Below are 22,645 nucleotides of genomic sequence, written 5' to 3'. Positions count from 1 at the left end.
TGGGTTCTCCTCCAGCGCTTCATTCATAAAGCGCATTCATCGCCGTGTTGGAAATTCCAAAGAATTTTTTGGTAGCGCAGTAAAAATTTACTAAAGTGGAGTACGAAATTATCCAAGTGCTGCGGGTCATTGCAGTTTTATTTAGGTTATCTTTGAGAGATAACACTACAATGAGTGGTGTTCAACAAAAGCACCACTTTTCATACACAGCAATTCATGCAAAAGCACTTTAAATGAAAGGAAACATCAGTATTAAACATGACACGCTGAAACAACATAGTCTCATACTCTGTACAATGAAACACATGTGCACATACATGGGTTTTCAATGTATGGAAGGCTCTATGTATACACCCTCTAAAACAGAGGGTAATTACGCATCGGGCTTATACACCCTCCAAAATGGGGGGGGGGGGGTAGGAAACGCGCAGCCAGAAAAAAATGGTACACAACAAATGCAAATGAACATGCCACAGACGGCCACCTATTCATGCTCCGCCACGATCACGCTAATCACGCTCCACCGTGGTCACGCTACTCACGCTCCACCAGCTAAATGGTTCTAAAAACAGCCAAACATTCATGCCCTCCATCTTCCGACTCCTCGTCAACACACGAGGCCCTGCACGTCCCACCCGAACAATAGAGACAGCCGGCCCTCTTAACCAATTTACGGAGCCAGCGCAAGTACAATGCCTGGCAGACCGGTGCAGGCCGGCCGAAAGGGATCGGAGTCGGTCACTCCGCTGACTCCGGCGGAAAATGCAAAGTATTAATGAATTTTGATGCGCTTTCAACGATATCATTGCGAAACATGACAATTTATGCTGCAATTAACTGATGTTTTAGTACTAATAAACCCTTTTCTTTAATTTGTCGGATCAAAGTTATGGGTTCATGCTACTCGGTTGTCCTGGTGTTTTTGTGGGAGTGAGATGGCTGTCTCCGAGCAGTTTTTGGGCTATTTATAACAACGTTTTTCGACTTTAAAGGGTATTTTTGTAAAGCCCGAATTACCAGCTTTAATTTCACATCCTGAAGTAACAAATTTAGCTTGGTTTAAATCCACAGCTGCAGTAACATTTTTGTACTCCGGATGCCAGGAAGCTGCCAAAAATCCAACCACAGGGCGGTTCTTGATGAGTTCAAATAAGTATATATAAGTTCACAATCGTGGCGCCCATCTCTATACAGCTTCCCTCCCAATGTTTACAAATATGTTCAAGGCATGAGCGCGAGCAGAATGTCTACGCTCTTGACATTCACGAAGAGACGAATCATTAAAACCAATTGAATAATATAATATATAATATAATAAAACCAATCAACATCCAACCTGAGCTGGGAGGCAGGCGCAAGCCGCTGAATAGTTGAGACGTTTCCGACGTTGAATTGCGAGTGATTCTCTTATTTGCATTGCCATGACACAGTGGTGTTGCGTGAGTAGGTGGCCGTCTATGGTAGGTGATTGGACGTGTGGTTTTCTATGACTGTTCGTTGCATCCTTGGCAATTAATGCGGTTCGTCGTCAATGGTAGGTTAAGTCATGTTCAAGTTTGAGTTGGTCTGCGAACATGGGAAGTGAGAGCTTTGTTAACCTACAGACCGGTGCGATTCTGGTACTCTTTTCTCATTTCCCGGTGTTGTGCAGAGGCGATTCCATTAAACATTCACACACTTTTTCACATTTCCATACATGGTTTATCATATTCCTGGGTGGCAAGACAGGCTGCTTGCTATTGGGCATCTTAGTCTGGTGGGTGCAAGATTTGTGCTCTTGCAGATATCAATACATGGCTCCTGATTGAAGCAGCAAGTCTCAAGTTGTTGCACCTCCTGGTTTTATTTTGCCCTGACACAAAGAGTTAAAATAAGTTTTCCAAAAGCTGTTGCTGCATCATAATGGAGTACAAAATATTTCATTTTACCTAGTCACAATCCTGGAGTACAAAATCCCTGGCATACATTACACCAGGAAACGTCAAGTTTTCCAACACTGATTCATTGGGATACACGTGGGTACATATGTGACCCGAGGCCTGTTGGTATTTCTTCATGGCAGGTCAGTTATGCCCGTTACCTGAGGTGGCATGTGAGACAAATGAGGCACCTTCCCCAGCGTGCCAGGGAGGAGCTGCTAGTGAGCGTGCACGATGGTGACGCTGGACAGCGAGACCGCAGTGCCAGATCAGATGCTGGTTGACCTCGGTCAGTTGCTGTACCGCGTCGTTTAGCCAGTTTCTGGGATCACAGAAAGCCTAGTCGAAAGTTTAGAGACTCAGCTGGCCCACTACACTAAAGCCCCACTCCGCGAAGAAGCTTCCCGTGCCCCCTCCCCCCCCCCCCCTCCTTCCCACCGAAGAGAAGCTAGAAATACTGCCAACTTCTGTTGAAGCGCCGAAGTCTCCACCAGCATAAAGGGCGTCTCAACAGTAGCAATTACTCCCGAAATGCTCCTGGATTTAGTGACCTGCAGCTGCACCGCTGAAAGCATGGCATGCAGTGCTGCACGCTGCAGCTGCAACAGCCACAGTGCAGGCTTTTGGTGTACATGCTACTGCAAGCGTTATGGAAAAAATGCTAAAAGCCGTTGCACCGGTCAGCAGATGGACATTGAAGGCAACGAACGGGAGCTAAGTGTACAACAGACTGAAAAAAGCAGAGGAATGTGACGGGTGCTGGCCGGTAGTGCTGTGCTCAGGGTCTCTAAATGTCGCGACACGTCAAACGTCTCCTCTGAATTTGGTATTTCACCTCTGACTTGGCTTTAAAGTGGACATGGAAGCCCCAAAATAAGCCTAGAAATGAACTCGGCAACCATGATAAGCTTGTTAATGAGATATTACACGACCCTCTATGCCATCCAGATCAGAATAAGAAAATTTGTTAGCATTCGATGTTGGCGGCCATCTTGAATTCTGAGAAACACTCGAGGTTGCACAAATCGCAGCTAAGCTAATTGGCCTTTTCTTAATATTCAACCTGTCAATCATTTTTCCGTGAAAACGTTTGCGGTAGGTAAGACTGCAGGGTCAACAGTTTGACAACTTAACCGGATCAGTTCGCAGCATAGGCAAACATCAGGTGTTAATGCCATATATTCATTGACACGACAGCGCTTTGTTCGTCGGCCCGTCCGGCATATCGCCCAGGACAACACAATAGACGGGAGCCTATCAGTGCACGGTGTGTGCTGCGGCTGCTCCATATCAACAGGCTAACTCCGGTGGTTAAACAAAGCTCGAGGCACTTGCTGACTGTCCCACCGATGAGGCGGTCCAACGACGGACGGCACAAGAGTGAGTGATGCTGCGCGGGCACCACACCCCTGACGGCCACGTGCCGCCCGCGATCTGACGTGTCAACTCCGCCGTCGGAACATAGCCGCTGCGGAGCCGAGCGAGCGGGCCAGCCGGCGCCGCGGCCGACATCGCGCCGCGCGACTAGTGTGCCAAGCTCGAGTACATGGTTCGACCGAGAGGCGGCGCCGGCGGCGCGGTCAGTCCAGGTGCTTGAGGTTGTTGCAGTTGTCCGTGTGGCCGTTCGCCTCGGCGCGGTGAGAGGGCAGACGGCGCACGGTGAAGCCCATCGGGCCAAAGCACGCCTCGCTCTTCTGATGCCGAATGTTGCAGCGCGCCTTCAGGCTGCAGACAGACACAAGTGGCTCCAGTCAGACGCGCAGCCTCGTTGGCACGGTACTCAGCGTAAGTGAGCCCAACTGGCGGCCCGCCCGGCCAGGGTCAGCCGACGGCCGCCGTCACCCTCAGCCATGATCGTCTCTTTGAAACTCCAGCGGCTGCCATTCTGCAGCGCTCTCATTCTACCGAAATGGCGGCTGCCGCGGCTGAGCGGTTGCCGCGCTGCACACCATTGACCGCGGCGGACTGGACGGCAGGCCGGCTCACACGGCACACGCGACACCCCCCTGACACCACTGGCGGCGGTTGGGTCAGCGTCGCGGTGAACGGGCGAGGTTGCGCCGGAGCTGCTCCGCGCCGGCATGCGGACACAGCTGACATGCTCACCAGCGATGTGGCATGGGGAAAGCAGGAAACTAATCCTCGTTTGAGTTGAGCTCTCCCTCGACATAACAGTACGGTTAACACTAACATTCATGGAACGCGTGGGCCATGGCTCCGCTCCTCTCTCGCTCCCAAGCATGTGCAGTATTAAGGTCCAGCTGCCGTATTCATCAACACAATGGGACATGACTAGCATACTCACCCGTACAGCACTTGGCTGTATCTGACGTACACGAAACGAATATACGAATACACGTACAAATTCACGAAACGCACGGGCCATGGCTCCGCCCCTTTTCCGCTCCCATGCATGTGCAGTATGAAGACCTAGCCGGCGTACTCATCAACAAAAATGGGACATAACTAGCATATTTACTCGTACATCACGTGACTTTACCTGACGTACCCCATGTGGGGTGTGGATGTAGCTGACCTACTGCCGGCGCAATGCGCGGACGAAGCTGGTGCGCTCACCATAGCGGTATGTGGCATTGCTCATCTTCTCACCAGCACAGCACAGCACGCTGAAGTAGCTGGCGTACTAAGCAGTACAAAATGCGGCTGTAGCTGTCGTACTCACTAGCATAACGCATGTATGTGGCCGGTTCACTCACCAGTGCAGTCGGTGGATGCGCCCAGCCTGCTCACCGGCAGTGTGTGAGGAGCCGCTGGCGCGCCACGCACTCACCAGTACAGTATGTGGATATAGCTGGCGTAGCCGGCGAACACATGCCACCACGCGTGCAGCTGGGTGAAGGGTCGCAGCACGGGCGGCAGCACCGAGCGCAGCCACCTGGCGGTCGCGGCGCACGTCGTTAGGTCAGCATGACACCGAGCGAAGCGCGCCGGTCGCCGGCAGCGGCGGCGGCCCCGCCGAACGGCAATGAGCCGGCGTCGCGGCTGGCCCATCGAAACCAGGTGGCGACCAAAGGCCCAAACCGGGCGCGACTTTCATTAGGGCCAATTGGTCGGGCTCGGCTGTCACCACGCTGCGAATCGATGGCGGCCGGTGCGGCCGAGCGGCGCCGTCGCCGCCGACACGGGCGTGGTCGGGCCGAGGGCGTGGCCGGCGGAGCTGGTGGTCAGGCGCGGCCGGTGCCCCGGCCTGTCGCCACACAATCGCCCCCGCACCCCAGCAGAGGCCGGGTGACCGCACCCGCTGCCGCTGCACACCGCTGTGTGATCGGTAACATACCAGGCCAGCCGTCACGCCGAGCAGTGACATACCGGTGCCAGCTGTCACGCCAAGCAGTGACATACCGGTGCCAGCCGTCACGCCAAGCAGTAACATACCAGGCCAGCCGTCACGCCGAGCAGTGACATACCGGTGCCAGCTGTCACGCCAAGCAGTGACATACCGGTGCCAGCTGTCACGCCGAGCAGTGACATACCGGTGCCAGCTGTCACGCCAAGCAGTGACATACCGGTGCCAGCCGTCACGCCAAGCAGTGACATACCGGTGCCAGCTGTCACGCCAAGCAGTGACATACCGGTGCCAGCTGTCACGCCGAGCAGTGACATACCGGTGCCAGCTGTCACGCCGAGCAGTGACATACCGGTGCCAACTGTCCCGCCGAGCAGTAACATACCGGTGCCCGCTGTCACGCCGAGCAGTGACATACTGGTGCCCGCTGTCACGCCGAGCAGTAACATACCGGTGCCCGCTGTCACGCCGAGCAGTAACATACCGGTGCCCGCTGTCACGCACACCGGTGCCTGCTGTCACGCCGAGCAGTGACATACTGGTGCCTGCTGTCACGCTGAGCAGTGACATACTGGTGCCCGCTGTCACGCCGAGCAGTGACATACTGGTGCCCGCTGTCACGCCGAGCAGTGACATACTGGTGCCTGCTGTCACGCTGAGCAGTGACATACTGGTGCCTGCTGTCACGCTGAGCAGTGACATACTGGTGCCCGCTGTCACGCCGAGCAGTGACATACCGGTGCCCGCTGTCACGCAGAGCAGTGACATACTGGGCCGCTGTCACGCCGAGCAGTGACATATACCGGTGCCAACTGCCCTGTCCCGACGCGAGCAGTGACATACCGGTGTCCGCTGTCACGCCGAGCCGTTTAGTACCCGATTACTAAACTCCGCAAACAAACGCCACCTACCATGAGCAGCCAAAACACGGTCACTAATATACTGATACCCCGCCGTGCCGACCACTTACTCATATAATTACGCCGCACGCAAGTGCTTCCCGCGTCCTGGGCTCAATACTGGCAGTGTGCCACCGCAGGCGTGCGCTTGTAAGGCACACAGACGTATTGCCCTCATTACCGACAACTGCAGCATTCCCCTACACAAACGCCGTTGGTTGTATGTCCGACTCCACACTGCCCTACACATGCGAACATTACACGTCCGCGGAGCGGTCGTGCCGGTGACAAAGCGTGGTTGACGCTCTGGAGCGGACATCGACCACAAGTCTTTCAAGACAGCACCCAGCCGGCGGATCTGAAGGCCACGTCAGCGTGGCTGATGCTAATCCCCGCCGCACGACACGACCACAGCGCCCGAGCGGCGCGGACGACAGCCGCGGCCATGCCGGTGATGTCAGTCTGTGGTGGTCAGCACGGCTGCCCCGGCACGACCACAGCGCCCGAGCGGCGCGGACGACAGCCGCGGCCATGCCGCTGATGTCAGTCTGTGGTGGTGAGCACGGCTGCTCTGGCACGACCACAGCGCCCGAGCGGCGCGGACGACAGGCGCGGCCATGCCGCTGATGTCAGTCTGTGGTGGTCAGCACGGCTGCTCTGGCACGACCACAGCGCCCGAGCGGCGCGGACGACAGCCGCGGCCATGCCGCTGATGTCAGTCTGTGGTGGTCAGCACGGCTGCTCTGGCACGATCACAGCGCCCGAGCGGTGCGGACGACAGCCGCGGCCATGCCGCTGATGTCAGTCTGTGGTGGTGAGCACGGCTGCTCTGGCACGACCACAGCGCCCGAGCGGCGCGGACGACAGCCGCGGCCATGCCGCTGATGTCAGTCTGTGGTGGTGAGCACGGCTGCTCTGGCACGACCACAGCGCCCGAGCGGCGCGGACGGCAGCCGCGGCCATGCCGGTGATGTCAGTCTGTGGTGGTCAGCACGGCTGCTCTGGCACGACCGCAGCCGGCGCTGGTCTCGCCGGCGCAGCGCGTCCCCACGCGACACGGTCGCTCAGCTCCGCGCGATGGACACTGATGGGCCCTTATTCAGGTGCGCACTTAAATCACTGGTTATGAACCAGACCACGCGGGTCTGGTCAACAGGGTGTCGGGACACGCCTGTCGTTAACGTCGTCGGGAGGATCACTGAACCGGACATTCAAAATAATCGCTATCTATTTACCTTTCACTCCGTCGAAACAATAGCGCGGAGACATTAAGCGACCAAATTCGGAGAAAGGATATGCCGCAGATGGAGCAAAGCAAAATGGCCAGTTGTCGGTGCTCGCAAGCATGCAATCCTGGTATTTCAGCTCCACGCGCTATTATTACAACACAAAAAGCACAGGTCGACACGAGCTCCGGCGGTCAAGTCGCATGCGCCACGGTCGTGGAGCAGGCGATCCCTCCCGCAGTTCTCCAACCTTCGCCCGTCCCGCCTGCGACCCAGTGGCGGCCGGAGACCGAACCGGCGCCCGTGGCAAGGTCGGGACAGGGAGCAGCGCGCACGTGTCAGGCCCCCGCGGCCAGATAGATCCCCCGGCGGGGCGCCACTGACCTGAGCGAGTCGCACGTGTGATTGTCCAGGTTCCATAGGCCGAACGCCACGGCGTACAGCAGCACGCCCAGGTAGAAGAGACGCCGCACCGTACGGTCCTTCTGGCTGCGCAGCAGGTTGATGTCGAGCAGCGTGATGGCCGACGACGCCACTCCGTAGTTGACCTGGCGCAGGGGCAGCGGCGGCGGCCGGTCACGGCCAGCATGGCCCGGCAGTGGGGCAGCAGCGGCCCCGACCGGACCGGCGGGGCGGCCGCGGGGGCCGGTCACGGCCGGCATGGTCCGGCAGCGGGGTGGCGGTGGGGGCCGGTCACGGCCAGCATGGCCCGGCAGCGGGGCGGCCGCGGGGGCCGGTCACGGCCAGCATGGCCCGGCAGCGGGGCGGCCGCGGGGGGCCGGTCACGGCCGGCATGGCCCGGCAGCGGGGGTGGCGGCGGGGGCCGGTCACGGCCAGCATGGCCCGGCAGCGGGGTGGCGGCGGGGGCCGGTCACGGCCAGCATGGCCCGGCAGCGGGGCGGCGGCGGGGGCCGGTCACGGCCAGCATGGCCCGGCAGCGGGGCAGCAGCGGCCCCGACCGGACCGGCGGACAGCACACCGCCTCTAGCCGCTGCCGCCTCAGCCACGAGGTTGGGGGCGGGGTGGTCACGTGGCGGCCGGGCTTCGTCCTGCGTCCCAGCGCGGCACGGTTCGGTGACCATACATGTTATCGCCCTGCGTGAGGCACGATGGCCGCCAGCACCGTTTACATCGCAAACATGCTCCAGCCGTGGCTTGGGGCTTAACGTCTGGCGCCTGTTGCTAGGGTGGGGGGCTGGGGGAGGAGGGGGGGGGGGGGGGGGGCTTGGCCGGTCCCATGACGCTGATAGGGAATGATGTCGAACTATCGACGGTGTTCACAAATGACAACCCAACACTCATAAAAGCATATTTTTACAATAATTTTGTGGACAGATATCCGTCCATCCTGCAGGCCTACGCTGAGTGCATCCGTGCGCCGCTCCCAGCAAGGAGAGCTCCTACGTTCTGCACCAGCGGTGTTTGGGAAGCCGGCAATATGTCTGCTCGGACCCGTCCGGTCGTCAAAGCAGACCGTTTGCCTTTACGGCGGCGCATGGCGTTAAAGGGAATGCTCCACATCTGAAGATATTGAAGCAACTATCAGATAGGCTGAAGGGAGCTCACTTACAACTATTGGCATACTTTTAAGTGGAGCACTGCTCTCGGGAGCACGATTTCTCTGTTTAGTAAATATCCTTTCTAATGCGTCGTTGATTACGGCATCGTGCTTTGCACACGATTGAGAGCCAGTTGATGGCCGTTGTGTCTGGAAATCGCGCTCACGAACGCCAGATATGAACAACACGACAATTGTGATGGCAGCATGGCTGGTGGAATTGGTAGAATTTGAATGACGTTATTATGACGTCATGGGTGCCTTGTTGAACTTGAAATGGTCTCCGAAATAGTCTGCACATCGGTCCGCAATAGGCCGCATCGGTCTGAAAAAGTCTGTACAAGGCAGACGCCCAAACCAATTGAGTTATCGGGACACACAGAAGCTTTGCTGAAACTTCCCATGCTTTAGAACTTAGCATTTGTAAAGGGGTTGCAACTGAAAAAGCCATCTCGAGGAACATTCGATGCAGTTCACAGCCCTGCCCTTCTTACGACCTAAACCCACTTAATTTCTGAGCTAAACGCCCGCGAAAATATGCATACTATTTCATCATATTCAAAGTCTATCAAAAGCCATAGGTGCGTTTATTTCGTCACATTTGACGCTTACTCTGATTTGTTCAAATGCGGAACCATTCCACTTAACGGACGGTGTCAGTAAACACAGGGCAGCCGCGACTAGTATTTATAACAGGGAAACAAAGAGCACGACGAGTGCTCATTCTTCCTCCTATATCACTTAACGCTTAAAACTGTAGCACAGCGGCGCACCCAGCAAACAAGCTCAGAGCATACAAACCAGTCAAGTTTATCATGTTTTGAACACCCTTCTGAAAGCAAAAAAAAAAAAAAACATTCTGGAGTGTTATCAAGACACCCCGCTCCCATGTGTTCCTTCAAGAACGTCTATTATTTGTTAGAGTATGGTTGGGACACCATTCTGAAGCAGCATTCTGGGCCGCACACGTCCACCTCGTCTGCCAGCCATTGACGGGCACTGGGCTCCGAGCAACGGCTGAAGCACACTTGCGGTGTCGACGCGCGGTTTGAGCCGGCCGCCTCCCCTGCCCCGGCTCCGCAGGCCGCGGTCAGGACGGACAGACGCGCTCGGGGCACGCCACGCCAGCCCATCAGACACTGCCGGTGCGAGGAAACCGGCCGCCGGTACAGGAAAAGCACGCCCCGCGGTGCACCAGCGCGCCGGCCGGACCAGGGCCGTGCCGACCTCCGTGGGAGACCCGGCCGCGCCCTCGGCGTGGCCGCGCCCTCCCGAGCAGCTCAGGGGTGGTGCGCGCCCCGCCGACCTCCGACCGGGCCGGCGACGCACCGCAGTTCACCGGACCGCCGCCAGCTCGCGAGGTCAGCTTCAGAGAGCACCTGTCCGACGGGTTCCCCGACCAACGCGCTGCACGACAATAACGTTTTCCCTCAAAATGTCCACGAAGTGACACAGATCCAAAGAGAGTAAGCGATGTAAGCTTGCCATTACGACGTGGCCGAATGGGCATTCCCCACTGATCAGAACGATAGCATACGTTGCCCTTTCAGCCCGGCAGACAGTTGATGGATCACCGACACGGGCGCGGGGCGGGGGGGGGGGGGGGCAGCTAGGCGGAGAGGGGCATGGCTCGGATCGCTGAGGAGGCCTTGAACTCGGTGACAGTGGGAGACCCGAGGTGTAGGGCGTCATGCTACGCTTGCAACCCGACGACAAGGACCCATTCTAACTTCACGAACTGCGTCGAGTGACGATGGACAATAGCTGCATGGGCGGCGTGGGAGCAGTGATACGGAGCGCTTCCACCACGCATGTGACGCAGAAGACGACCTGAAGGAAAACTGGAAACGCAATGTCTGTAAAGGCCCACGAAGCCGGGGGAAAGGGGACAGGGCGGTGGCTACCAGTGATCTTCGAAAAAGCACTTGTCCTGCGATGTAGCGTCGTAAAGAATACTTCATGATAACTAATGCTGTTATCAGAAACAAAAACCACCTTTATCGTGATATCAAACATTCATGACTATAAAGCGTGTGAAGCATCAATCACCTCGACATTGCCACGCAAATAAAAATAAAAACGACGCGAAACTCGTGTTACAAAACACTCAGCAGCCGTCAAAAATCGTCGTAATATACATATATCATTGTGCACATATTTTCACTTAGATGCTACCATTAAAGAGTACAGTATTCTGAGCGTTGGATAGCTTCCGGTTGTTTGTTCAACCTTTCGCATGGTACACTTGATACTACCAGTTACATTGAGAATTAGTTCACAGAATATGAGGTGTCTGCAACGTTCGTATATATGTATATACATATTTACACCTTACAGAATGATGTAAATCGCACCACTTCCGTACGACACCGTACTGCGTGCCAGCGGGGGCGCAGCGGAAGCGGAGGACTACAACAGATGGAGAGGAGGACCGACTCGTCGATGCCTGGCAGAAAGCGTCGTGGGGCCGGTGTTCAACTTTCCTGCATTTCGCACGGACCCTGTCCTTACGTCACTGGATGGGGGAGAAGGGGGCATGACGTGCTAAGACGTCCGCAGCCCAATCAACAGCCGCGCAGTCGAGCGTAATGCGCGCAGATGCGGGTCTGTGGTCGATGCCTTAGCTATGTCAGACCGGGGTAAACACGAAAGCGAGGCCTACGTCACCAGTCACATGACCATTACGACCGGTCCCACCGCGGGCGTTACGATTCATCGGCCCATCAAGGCCACGCAGACGGCGCGCGCCGTCTGCTTCCGCCCGAATCGACGCGAGGCGATACGTCGTTTACCACGTGACAGGACGAGTTGGTCACGTGATGCCCCATGAGGCTGCGGGAAGGAGGCATTAGGGCAGTCCCAGCTGCCCACAAGCTGAGAGGGTCCCTTTCACGGGATCTACCGCCGAGCGCGTCAACGGGGCTGCGGGCGGCATTCCCGGCGCGAGCAGGCGGTCAGACCCGCGGTCGCCAGCGCGAACGGCCGTCCGGCTCCTGCCATCAGCGCGCGCTGACTCACCTGGTGGAAAATCGGGTTCGGGTACCAGAGGTACGACAGCGAGAACAGCGCCGAGTACACGAGGAAGGCCACCGATAGCCAGTTCAGGTGGCTGCCCTCCTGGATGCCGTGAATGCCGGCCCTGCGGGGCACACCGCGTCGTTACCCGCCGACCACACCGTTGCGTCGCGTCGCCGGAACACCTGCTCAATGAATAGGAGGGGCCGGCCCGGCCGCGTGTCATCGATTTCACGCGACCGCACGCTCTTTCATGACGAATGGCCAGCCGTCAACTCGCCGCCAAACATCGCCGCCAAAATCTATTACATTCGGCCGCAGTTGATGCTGCGTGCGGGTCTGTTCCGCCAGCCGGCCAGCAGGCGCAGTGGGCCACGGCGGCGAGTGGAGGGCGAGCACCGGACGTGTTGGCCCGGCTGCCGCCCGCAAACCCAGCCGACTCACTCGGTCACCGCGTCTTCGTCTGGCTTCAACGCCAGCCGCCAGGGCTACGTATAAATTCAGCCAGCGAGAGATGCAGCGCCTCAACATAACTTTTAAGTTAGGATAAACAAGACGATGGCGGGCTAAAAGGCTCTACATTTCGAAATGCACATGCGCTTAACACTACTGAAATGCTGATAAGCACACTTAAAACTACTGACACATGCCCGTAAGCTAAGGTGATCCGCGCTTGCTCCACACCAAGCTCGACAAACAGTGGCGGCGCGTGCGGGTCACAGGTCGCCATCGACGCCCTGCGTCTCTCCGGGAGCCAGGGCTGGACGCGGCGAGGCGGCCCTCAAACCGGCCGGTAGGTGCAGCGTGGCGGCACCTAACACGTCTCCGCAGTTCGGGCCGCTGATCGGCCACCGCCACCGCGCCCTGCGCCAAGACGGCTGCCGCATCGAGCGATCTCTGCCGCGGTGGACTTCCAGCCCAGACGGCAGCCGCTCTCACCCGCAGACGGCAGCGGCTCCCACCCAGACAGCAGCGGCTCCCACCCACAGACGGCAGCCGCCCTCGCTCCCAGACCGCACCGGCTCCCACCCACAGACAGCAGCGGCTCCCACCAACAGTGTGTGGCACAGTGTCGTCCGACCGCCCCGACGTCGACGCCACCCGTCCCCGGGACCGGCTCTGGCTCTGGCTCTGGCTCTGGCTCTGGCTCTGGCTCTGGCTCTGACTCTGACTCTGGCTTTGGCACCAGTACCGGCTCTTTCTCCTGCCACCGCAGTTGCACTAACTCCTGCTCCATGGTGGGCAGGTATCGGATGGGACGACGCACTAGGGATGCACGAGCAGACCACCTGGTGCGCATCGCCGACGAAGCCGGTGAGGAAGGCGGGATTGACGGCGAGCCGCCCGTAGCGGTGGCGAGCGCGCACGCGGGCCGCGTAATGTCCGTCGTTCAGACGGCCGCTGTGCTTTACAACCCGAAACTGTCCAGCGACTTCAGCCTGCAGCTCATCTCGTCCTCTTCCACACACCGCTCACGTTCTATTCCAGTGACACGTTACATACGGCACACTTTCGACGCCAGCGACCTCCGCCTGCACCGCATCTTGTCCTCTTCCGCAGCAAACACTCTAGTGATAATAACTTAGAAAGTAAATAATTGCACATTCCTAGCAGCCCGCATTTTCCGACCTACTTACTAAACCGGTACAAGCAGTTTGGCAGTCCCACAAAGTGGCCTATATGACCAGCAGTAGGTAATAAACTGCGAACACGTCACGCAATGTGTGCAGGCCTGAATGTCGGAATGCCAGTACGCCGGTATGACGAACTCGGGCGCAATATACACCGGGATATATCTTGTGCTTAATGCACCAAAATACAATATCTGCACAACACTACCACTGTGTGCATGTGTTAGGCACGCTTACGGGTAAATGTGGGCAATTTCATTTTGAATCAGCAGAAGCAGGGACTGAATTATAAACGATTAAGATACTTAAGTGCACGTACTAAAAACCAAGCCTACCACAAAAACCTGGTAACATCTCATTTCTTAAAACCAGCTATGATAAAAGTTCTCGGTTAGGCTTCAGACTATGTGGCCAGATTCCCGCACAGATTTGTTACATAAAACTCAAATGTCAGTGCTAGATGAGATCAACGTAAATCCCTGCACTTGCCCTGAAAGCTAAATTTACTGAGCACGACGCTGCAGCAACCAAGGTTATCAGGTTTCAAGAAAGCATCATGGGATTCTCAACACATAAGTCATCTCACAATCTGTTCAAATAGCAGCCGATACCAATGCCAGGCGGGCGTCATGGTAAGGCAACTGCTAACAGATGAATTTGACACACCTGATGGTTGGTACGGAGTTATTATGATCGATGACCAAAATTCAATAAACGCATTTGTATTATCTGTACTTCTTTGCAGACCAACAGACCATGATTTCCTAACATCCCGAACATGAGGCAAGAGGCACTGAAGTTTGAAACGCCTACACCTCCGCGAAACAACCGCGCGGCTCGACGGTCCCAGTCTGGGGGTCGGGCTTTTGCTTCCAGACCGAGTGCTGCTGACCAACATGCAGGTCTGGTCATATCTCGCGTGAGATACTGCTTTTTTCAGTTCATGGCCAGTGGTCAGCTGTTAGAGGGTGTTTCCCACCCATGTTGTACGCTTCACTTAATGACGCGTATGATTTGATCAGAAATACCAGTTTTCTCGATATCCTTTTGAGTGACTCAAAATTTCGGTTTGAAGTAGTCGTCCCTGCGGGAGAAGTCTTATTCAATTCCCTGCTCTCCACTATGAAAGTAATACATTTCAGTCCCCTTACTTTTTCCAACGTGTGTTTTGTAATGTTTGCAGCGCCTTGATATGTAAAAATCTTTGTGTGATAAATACTACAAAATCTTGAAACACTATGTTCAGAGAAAAATACATGCGCGAGCATGAAGCTAATATCCTGCGAATTCAACGAAACGTTGTACAAAGGCCTTCACTTATCCGCTATGGCGTTAACCGGTGTCCCTTTTCGAGGCTCACTCTGGCTTTGGGAATGGCAGTATCATATGATGCATGTGACGCACTGGTTCAAACTTCAACCAACAAACTTCTGGTGACAGGCCCTTACCCGCTGCGCCCATCACAAACGTTCTGTTATTCGCACCAGTACAGCTGCGCACGGTCGTTATCATGACCACGGTGGCTGCGACTGCAGGGCAGAGGCGAAGTGCTGTTGCAAGGCGCTGACAGCCTAATTTGAACCCGAAAAAACCCAGTTTTTTAATTTTTTATCAGGTCTTAACGATGTTGTAGTGGCACTACCAAATGCTATTATTAGACGTGACTACTCCTGAGGTTTCACTAGAATATGTTTTTGAAACATGCTCCAAAGGTGGGACACTCCTACTAACGAGCCAGACTGCTGACAGAAGAGACTTCGCTACCAGAGAAGTTACTGGCCTCCGAAAGTATGATCGTGTCTCGGGTGCGGGATGACCTGCACTTTGCCACGCCTCGCTAATGCATGAAGTGCAAACTGCTATCGCTGCGCATAAGGCCCGTTGGCGAGGTGAACCTGTAGATCTTGCCTGTTTGTTACAAACATACGCCGACACGCGGACCCGTGCCCGATCTATTAGCATGGACCATAACCTGCGCCCCCGGCGGTGCGCGCGGCGGCAAGACAGCGGTCCTTCGCGTACTGAGCGGCCTGTCCCATGAACGAGTTGCCGGTGGATGTTAGACAGCTGGATTTAACAAGCTTTAAGCGCGCTGCCAAGCCACTTTTTGTGCGAAAGGTTTATCTTATACTGTTTATGCCTACATACGTTTGTATGTTTTTTGCCCCTTATCTTTTTCCGTTGTTTTTGACACACTGTTTATCTCTCAGACTAATGGCACGGAATGGCCACGTATTTATATGGGGTATCAGCTGATGTTAAATACAAAAGGTCCGACGGGTCGCTCGGACCCGGGCCGACCGCGTGGCGGCGCAGGTCCGCCGGCCTTGTTTGCAGCCTCCCCCCGCGTCCGCGGGCAGCACTGGCTGAGCCGGGCTCTGGGCTGGCGCCACCGCCCGCTACGCCGGCGGCACGCCCCTCTGACCTCGTCGACGATGAGATAATTTGGCTGGCCGGATGGGCGGCCGGTTTAAACAGAACAATGCGCCGGGGTTCGGCTGCGTGCAGCGCTCGACGCGCTATTCCGCCTCAGGCGGAGTGGTCCGCATTCCGCCGCGGACAGAGTGGTCTGCATTGCGCTGCGGGCGGAGTGATCCGTATTCCGCTGCGGGCGGAGCGGTCCGCATTCCGCTGCGGGCGGAATGGCTCGCATTCCGCTCCGCTCCATACGCGCCGGGTCGATGGCGTGTCGAGCGGGACGCGCCGCCAGGCTCGACAGGCCCGCGAGGCGGCTCCGCGCCGTGTCGGGGAGAGTCTCTGTAACGCCCGCACACCCGCCCGCTCGCACCGCACCGCACCGCACCGCACCGCACCGCACCGCACCGCACCGCCCCGACCCGACCCGGTCCGGCGCACCAGTGCGTAAAACTCATGGATTTTGAGCGGACAAAGATAAGTTATGCAGCCAATTTCAGGGTATCAGTCTTGGACTCCCCGTAATCTCGGTCTCCTATGCGTGGCTTACGTCAAGAGCTGGGGGTAACTATCGCGCCATGAACTGATGTGTACCTGATTTCATTACTTTTCAATCGTTTTAGACTGCTTTTGAGACCCTCACTTCGCTACTCTGGTTGCAGCAAACGTTCGTTCAAGTATTTCATCACCAGCCGGGCGCAGTTCGGGAGACCTCGCGAGCCTGCAATGGCACCTAACTTTTCTAGCTCGTCGCGGGAGCCGACATTGCTGCGGACTTTAAGTGGTTTAGGATGACGCATCAGTCAATTGGCATGCTCTACGTGGGTTATTGAGGTGTTATGTGTCAATCCCGCATCATGTTGACGACATTCTTGCATTCCATGTGGCATGCATGATCTGGAAGAGGAGACCAAAATGACGCCCGAACTGTGCTAGCTCGCAATGCTTTTAAGCCAACTGGTAATTAAAACTTAGTGGCATTTAGGACTTCCATGAAAATTGTTCTTTTTGCTACAATCACAACTCGACTTGCTCAAACTGGCACAGCACAATCTTGGTACAATCACAACACACATTGGTCCAATCACAACACAACTTGCTCAAAACACATTTTCCTGCAGCATTCAACAAGATACTAAGCAACAAAAGTGATGTATAAGACTGCAGCACTAGGGAATGAGTGAAAAATGTCCTCAGTTGCTCCTTGATGGCGGCTCGGGCATTTCCCACGCGGATAACACAACTCTAGTTTACGCAACCAATGTGGGTTGAATGGCGCGCGGGTGTGCGTGGGACAGAGCCTGTGGGTTGAATGGCGCGCGGGTGTGCGTGGGACAGAGATTGTGGGTTGAATGGCGCGCGGGTGTGCGTGGGTCAGAGCTCAAAAGTAGGGTTTGTAACGATTGAATGTTGTGTTTTCCCCATCTGTGATTTGCTTGAAATGTCAGGCCATGCACGTGCAATGTTCCATATTGCCAGTAGTATACATCATGGGCGTAGGAACAGGGGGGGGGGGGCGGGGAGGCATGACCCCCCACTTTTCAATGTGGGGGGACCAGCAGTGTTACTGCCCCCCCCCCCCCCCACACACACACACTTTTCAGATTAAGGTTGTGTTTAGCTTCATTTTGCACCACATCTAAAAGTACATGCCGAGTTGCCTAGTTCACTAACCATCTTCCTCAAGATGCGTCATCTTTTTCGTTTGCTTATTGGCCATCGCTTAATGTCACAGCCGAGGGCCGACGCTACGCGGCCTACGGAGACTGCAACGCTATTCGTTCAGGCTGTCATTGCTATGAATTGCGAGCGCGTATGTTGAAAACCACATTACATAGTTTTTATCAGTTATCAATTCTGACCGAATCTTGAACATTTTAAGACGAACATGGATTAGCCATGTTAATAAAAGCTTAGGACCCCACTTCATCTACAAGCTACGTTCAGGGATGCCTCAATATCTGTGAAGAAAACAGAAAGAAACACAAAACTGGAGCCTTTGTGACAATTATTGGACCACCTTTGGCGATTAGGAATGTTGTTGTGCCAATGACGGTTCTTGTGCTGACCCGGGGCCCAACTGTGTGTGTCAGTAAGCCTCCCGTGTCAGGGAAAGGAGCAATGTGATATGATGTATTCTTCCAATGGCCTGCGGATCGACCAGGAGATCCCGCCCCGTGTCGCTAGAATGACAGCCAGAAAACGCTTCGCGATGGGACGGCGTGGCCCTTCAGGTCTTGGCCGGTACCGGTAATGTGCCCTTGGTGCTCTACTCAAGGGGTACCTTGCCCGGAAGGAAATAAGGCGCCTCATTATCGTTGAGCAGAATGGAGGTCTCATTCTTGTTGAAGAGAGTAGGTCGAAATGAATTTAAAAAAAAACGAACAAGGCCATCCCATGCTTGCCTAAGAACGTTCATATTTTCAGAATGGATTCGTGAAGAAAATCATCAAAAGGTTTGAACATGCCCGCCAGCAACCTCGAGAGCAAGGGCACCAATGGTCTGGGTTGCAGCTTCCGTAAAGCCGAACGGCGTCGGCCACTGCAAGTGCCACCAGACAGCGGGCGCCACGCCAATCCGTCTTCTGGACAGATTAATAGTTACAGAGACACGAAAAATAGTGAATCTACCTTAACTCTTCCAGTTCCACCACCATAGTCCAACACCACTTCGCGGTGCTTTAAGGGCCAATCCGTTCTTATCATCAGTCTGAAGAGCGCACACGTGAAATATGCACCCAGACTGCTTTATAGATGTAAGGTTTGATGTCCTGAAGCGTTCAAAGGCACTTCTTTCAGACGCGTCATCATTTTCGTCCACCCGTTGGCCACAGCCCGGTATTAACTGTTGAGCCGACGCTGCGCGGCTTACGGATACTGCAACGCCTGACGTCCAGGTTTTTAAGCTAAGATTTGCGAGTACGCATGCTCAAACTTACGTTACTTAATTTTATTACTAACCGATTCAAGTGTTTAAAGGTAGTTATTTCAGAACCGTTGTCATTTTCGTCCACCGGTGGACCATAACGAGAAATCAACCGAGCTAGCGCTCCGCGGACTATGGAGACTGCAACGCCTGGTGTCGAGGTTTTGTTGCTAAAATTTGCGAGCGCGCACGTTAAAAACCACGTTATATAAATTGCATCACTAATCGATTCTGACTGAATGTTAAACATCCTGACAAACATGGCTTGGCGGTGCTAATACACATTGTTGACCACGCGATCTACAATCAAAATTTTCACCCCCAAATTTCGATCAAACGCATCGATCTACAATCTACCTTCGCGATGTCCTTTATGTTTGTACAACGCAAATAAGACGTGATGAAAAAGCTCCTGAATTCTGTCGGTTTGGAAGAGTCCACTAAGCCATTACAAATTAAGAACACCGGTGATTTATTCCATGCGGTCGCTAAACGCCTAATTTATGCAGTTTATTGACCTTAACACGCGCTCCGGTGGGGGGTCAAATTGCAATGCCGTACAACACATTCGTGATTGCAACATAACATTCTCCAAGTTGGAGCACGATGAGCCGATTCCTACGATTAAACTTGCATATATGTCTACACACGTTTGCGGCCGACGAGGGTGCGTGACCCGGGTCGGCCACGGCCATCTCCACCAGACTGGCCAACCGGCAGGGTGTTCGGCTGAACCAGCGGCAGCAGCCGCGCCGGAGGTCAGCTACATCGAACGTGCAGTCTACATGGACAATCATTATGCGGACGACACGACCCGAGCGCAGACATCCCTAGGCGACACAATCACCCAAAGATACGGTCTGTCATTTTGGAGTGCGGTCAAGGTAATTTCGTCCAAAAACATCGCATTCATTTTTTATTCTAAACAAGGTTTCAATTTCTACCTCGTTCATCATTGCGCATTGCTGTTGTTGTAGAGCTGATGCGCGCTCCGCATGCCCGTCGTATGAAATGTTTGCCGGGAAGAACAAACGAGAAGTCATACCTTTCGTCGCTACTACAGCGCTTGCATCATTAAAGAGGCTTATCACGCTGCCTGCAAAGCCATTCGTCACGAATCGCTCCCAAAATATCTGCAAATGTTTCCCAAGCAGCTTTACAAACGTCGCGCACTTATTATTTCGCTGTTAGATAAGACAGAGATATTGGTATGGGTTGGGATTTCATGTGCAATTTTCTAGTGAATCATTCTACACCATGAACAAAAAAAGTTCCAAGGAACCAAGCCCTAAACAGCTCTAAAGAACCAAGAGCAGCAGCAGCTGTTTATGTAAGATGCATCGTTCCAGGCACGAGACATTTTAAAGGGTTATTGGCATTAAGAACATGATGGAATGGCGCTGGGATCACAGCCTGAGCTTTTCGAGAGATGCCGCGTTGTCAATACCTAATATGCCAACCAGGGATGTTACGGATGGTAACAAAGTTTTTCCCCTTCCTGGCTGCTAAATGTCATGAATACTGGGGATTTATGCCGCACAGGTTATAACTCAGACGCAGAGGTTGAAGGCCACACATTGTTGTATTTGTAAGGGAAAGATGACGCCTTAGATGATAAATAAAGTGATGACGTCATGTGCCCTGAGGCCCACTGTGTATAAAACATGCCGTGGGTCCGGTGATGAAGCCGTAGGTCTGCAGGCGGTGGCATCCACCAACTTTGAAAAACGAAGATTGCCATCGTCTAGGTTTTAAGCTTTCATGTAATGGGAGTGTTCAACATTCATATAGGGTTTTGAACTGAAGTAGACATATTGAAGAATTTTCAGCGCTGTAAAAAAGAATCATTTCTAAACAAAGACCTAAGCTTCGCTAGTTTCTGAGCTACGCGCCCGCGAAAATTGTGGAAGTTAAATCGGGGAGAGTATTTCAAAGTCACTTTGGCATTCGTGACGTCATAATGCGGTCATTCATAGCCTGCCATTCCATGAGCCATGCGGCGATCAAGGCCAGTGAAAAATATAATTGTCGGGACGTCCATGTCTGACGTTCCTGAGCGCCATTCCCAGATATAATGGCCGTCAACTGGCCCTCAATCAATGTTTTACAACGTGCGATGACATAGGCAAACCATGACGTATCGAGAGGCATATATGATAAACAAAGATTGTGCAGGGCGATGTTTAAGCGGGATGTTTGGGAATGGAAATGCCACATTAGGGGAAGGTTTAGGTTCCATCTGGAAGCGTGGCCAATGTGCTCTTTTTATCTACGTTTCTTACCATGGTTGTGGATTATAATTGTTAATGCCAGGACAAAGCTGAATTTAAAGCGTGGTACGATGCCAATGCCAGACCAAAATTTTCGCACGCCGCTCGCGAGTCACGCAAAAATCCTTACTTTAATAACGTAGCACTGTTTTGCGGGACATCGCTGTGATATACATCCAATGGCAAAACAAATGGAACAGGTTGCGTAATTTGGCCGAAATGCTTGGGCCCCAAACCCCGTAACTGGATCCGTTCATGTAACCAGATGCTTACCGCCCCATACACACAAAACATGGTGTATGAAACATGTGCTGGACACCTGCAACAGCATCTTTTCCAGAATTATCCTCACTCACACCACACCATCACAGAAAAATAGCCTCCGGGAAGCTGTCTGCCCTGGATATAAATCGGTCCAACGGACACTTCATTGCCCATTATGCAGCGTATACGACTTGATCTACTTCCGTGTGTAGGCAGGAGCGTAGCCGGAGCCTTGCCAAGGGGGGACACAAGGTTGACAAAAGCCCATCGTATGGTGACCCCCCCCCCTCCCCCCCATGATCCCCGGATATAGCTTACCTGTTAACAAGTAGCATGGTTTTCTTCGTTTATTGTTATGTCTACCTTGTAACCATAACAGAAACCAGGAACTGCTGTGAGCTCAACTGTGTTTGTATTTTGAGGTCAATAAACTGCAGAAATCATGCGTTGAACGACTGCATGGAATAAATCACCGGCACTCTTAATACACAATGGTTAACTGACTCTTTCTGGCCGACAGAGGAGCAATAATGAGCAGTAGAAGGCCCGTTATGAGCTGTACAGGGCCCATTTTTGACTACCCAGGGCCCATTCAGGCTCGTAGAGCGCCCATTATTCACTGAGCTTCCAATCATTCTGGTAAGCAGAGGACTCTTGCTGGCTTGTAGAGGGCCTATCATTGACTGGAAGGACAACTGTGGCCTTTAGAGGGTCCATTCTGACCTGTGAAGGGCCAATTACCGACTGTGGGGGGACCATTCTGGCATGCACACAGGCTCATTCACATCTGTCACAGCTGCAAACAGCTGTATATGTACATCTAGCATGGCAACCGCGGCAAATGATTTCCAAAATGTGTCATGTGAATTAAGAGCGGACAATGCCTTCCATCTCTACCACCCCCCCCCCCCCCCCTTCCATCACCGGGTTTACCTCCCAGTGCGAGTTCCAAAGTACACAGAGCCTGGCCCTCACCCTACTTTTTTAAATGTTCCTACGCCCATGCGTTATGGGCCCATTCTAACCTGTCGGGGACCATTCCGGCTTGTAGGGGGCCACTACCTAATCGTAGGGCCCATTTTGGCATCTTGTAGCTTGCCCTCCCCAACTTAAACATAATTCCCGAGCCCCTGAGTGTGATGTAGAATTTCGGCAAGCATCGGCCGAAATGTGAATAGCTTGTGCATCATTTGGAAATTAATGCCAAATTGCAAA

General features: G+C 54.2%; 1 protein-coding gene across 3 annotated transcripts in view; it reads right to left on the bottom strand.

Moving 5' to 3' along the window:
* Positions 1-3,064: 3,064 nt before the first annotated feature.
* The window catches only part of LOC119110453 (alkaline ceramidase 3), a 46,514-nt gene continuing 26,933 nt past the window's right edge, over positions 3,065-22,645 (bottom strand). For all 3 annotated transcript variants that reach the window (XM_037234284.1, XM_037234285.1, XM_037234286.1), the window contains exons 5-8: positions 11,928-12,048; positions 7,736-7,899; positions 4,711-4,815; positions 3,065-3,644 (exon numbers count right to left, since the gene is read on the bottom strand). In XM_037234284.1, coding sequence (XP_037090179.1) covers positions 3,500-3,644; positions 4,711-4,815; positions 7,736-7,899; positions 11,928-12,048 — 535 coding nt within the window. In that variant the 3' untranslated portion in view covers positions 3,065-3,499. The remainder of the gene's footprint in view (positions 3,645-4,710; positions 4,816-7,735; positions 7,900-11,927; positions 12,049-22,645) is intronic.

This window comes from Pollicipes pollicipes, unplaced genomic scaffold, assembly GCF_011947565.3.
Source record: "Pollicipes pollicipes isolate AB1234 unplaced genomic scaffold, Ppol_2.1 Scaffold_7231;HRSCAF=8579_pilon_pilon_pilon, whole genome shotgun sequence".
Taxonomy (NCBI): Eukaryota; Metazoa; Arthropoda; class Thecostraca; order Pollicipedomorpha; family Pollicipedidae; genus Pollicipes; species Pollicipes pollicipes.
This window is presented reverse-complemented; position numbering and strand designations above follow the sequence as displayed.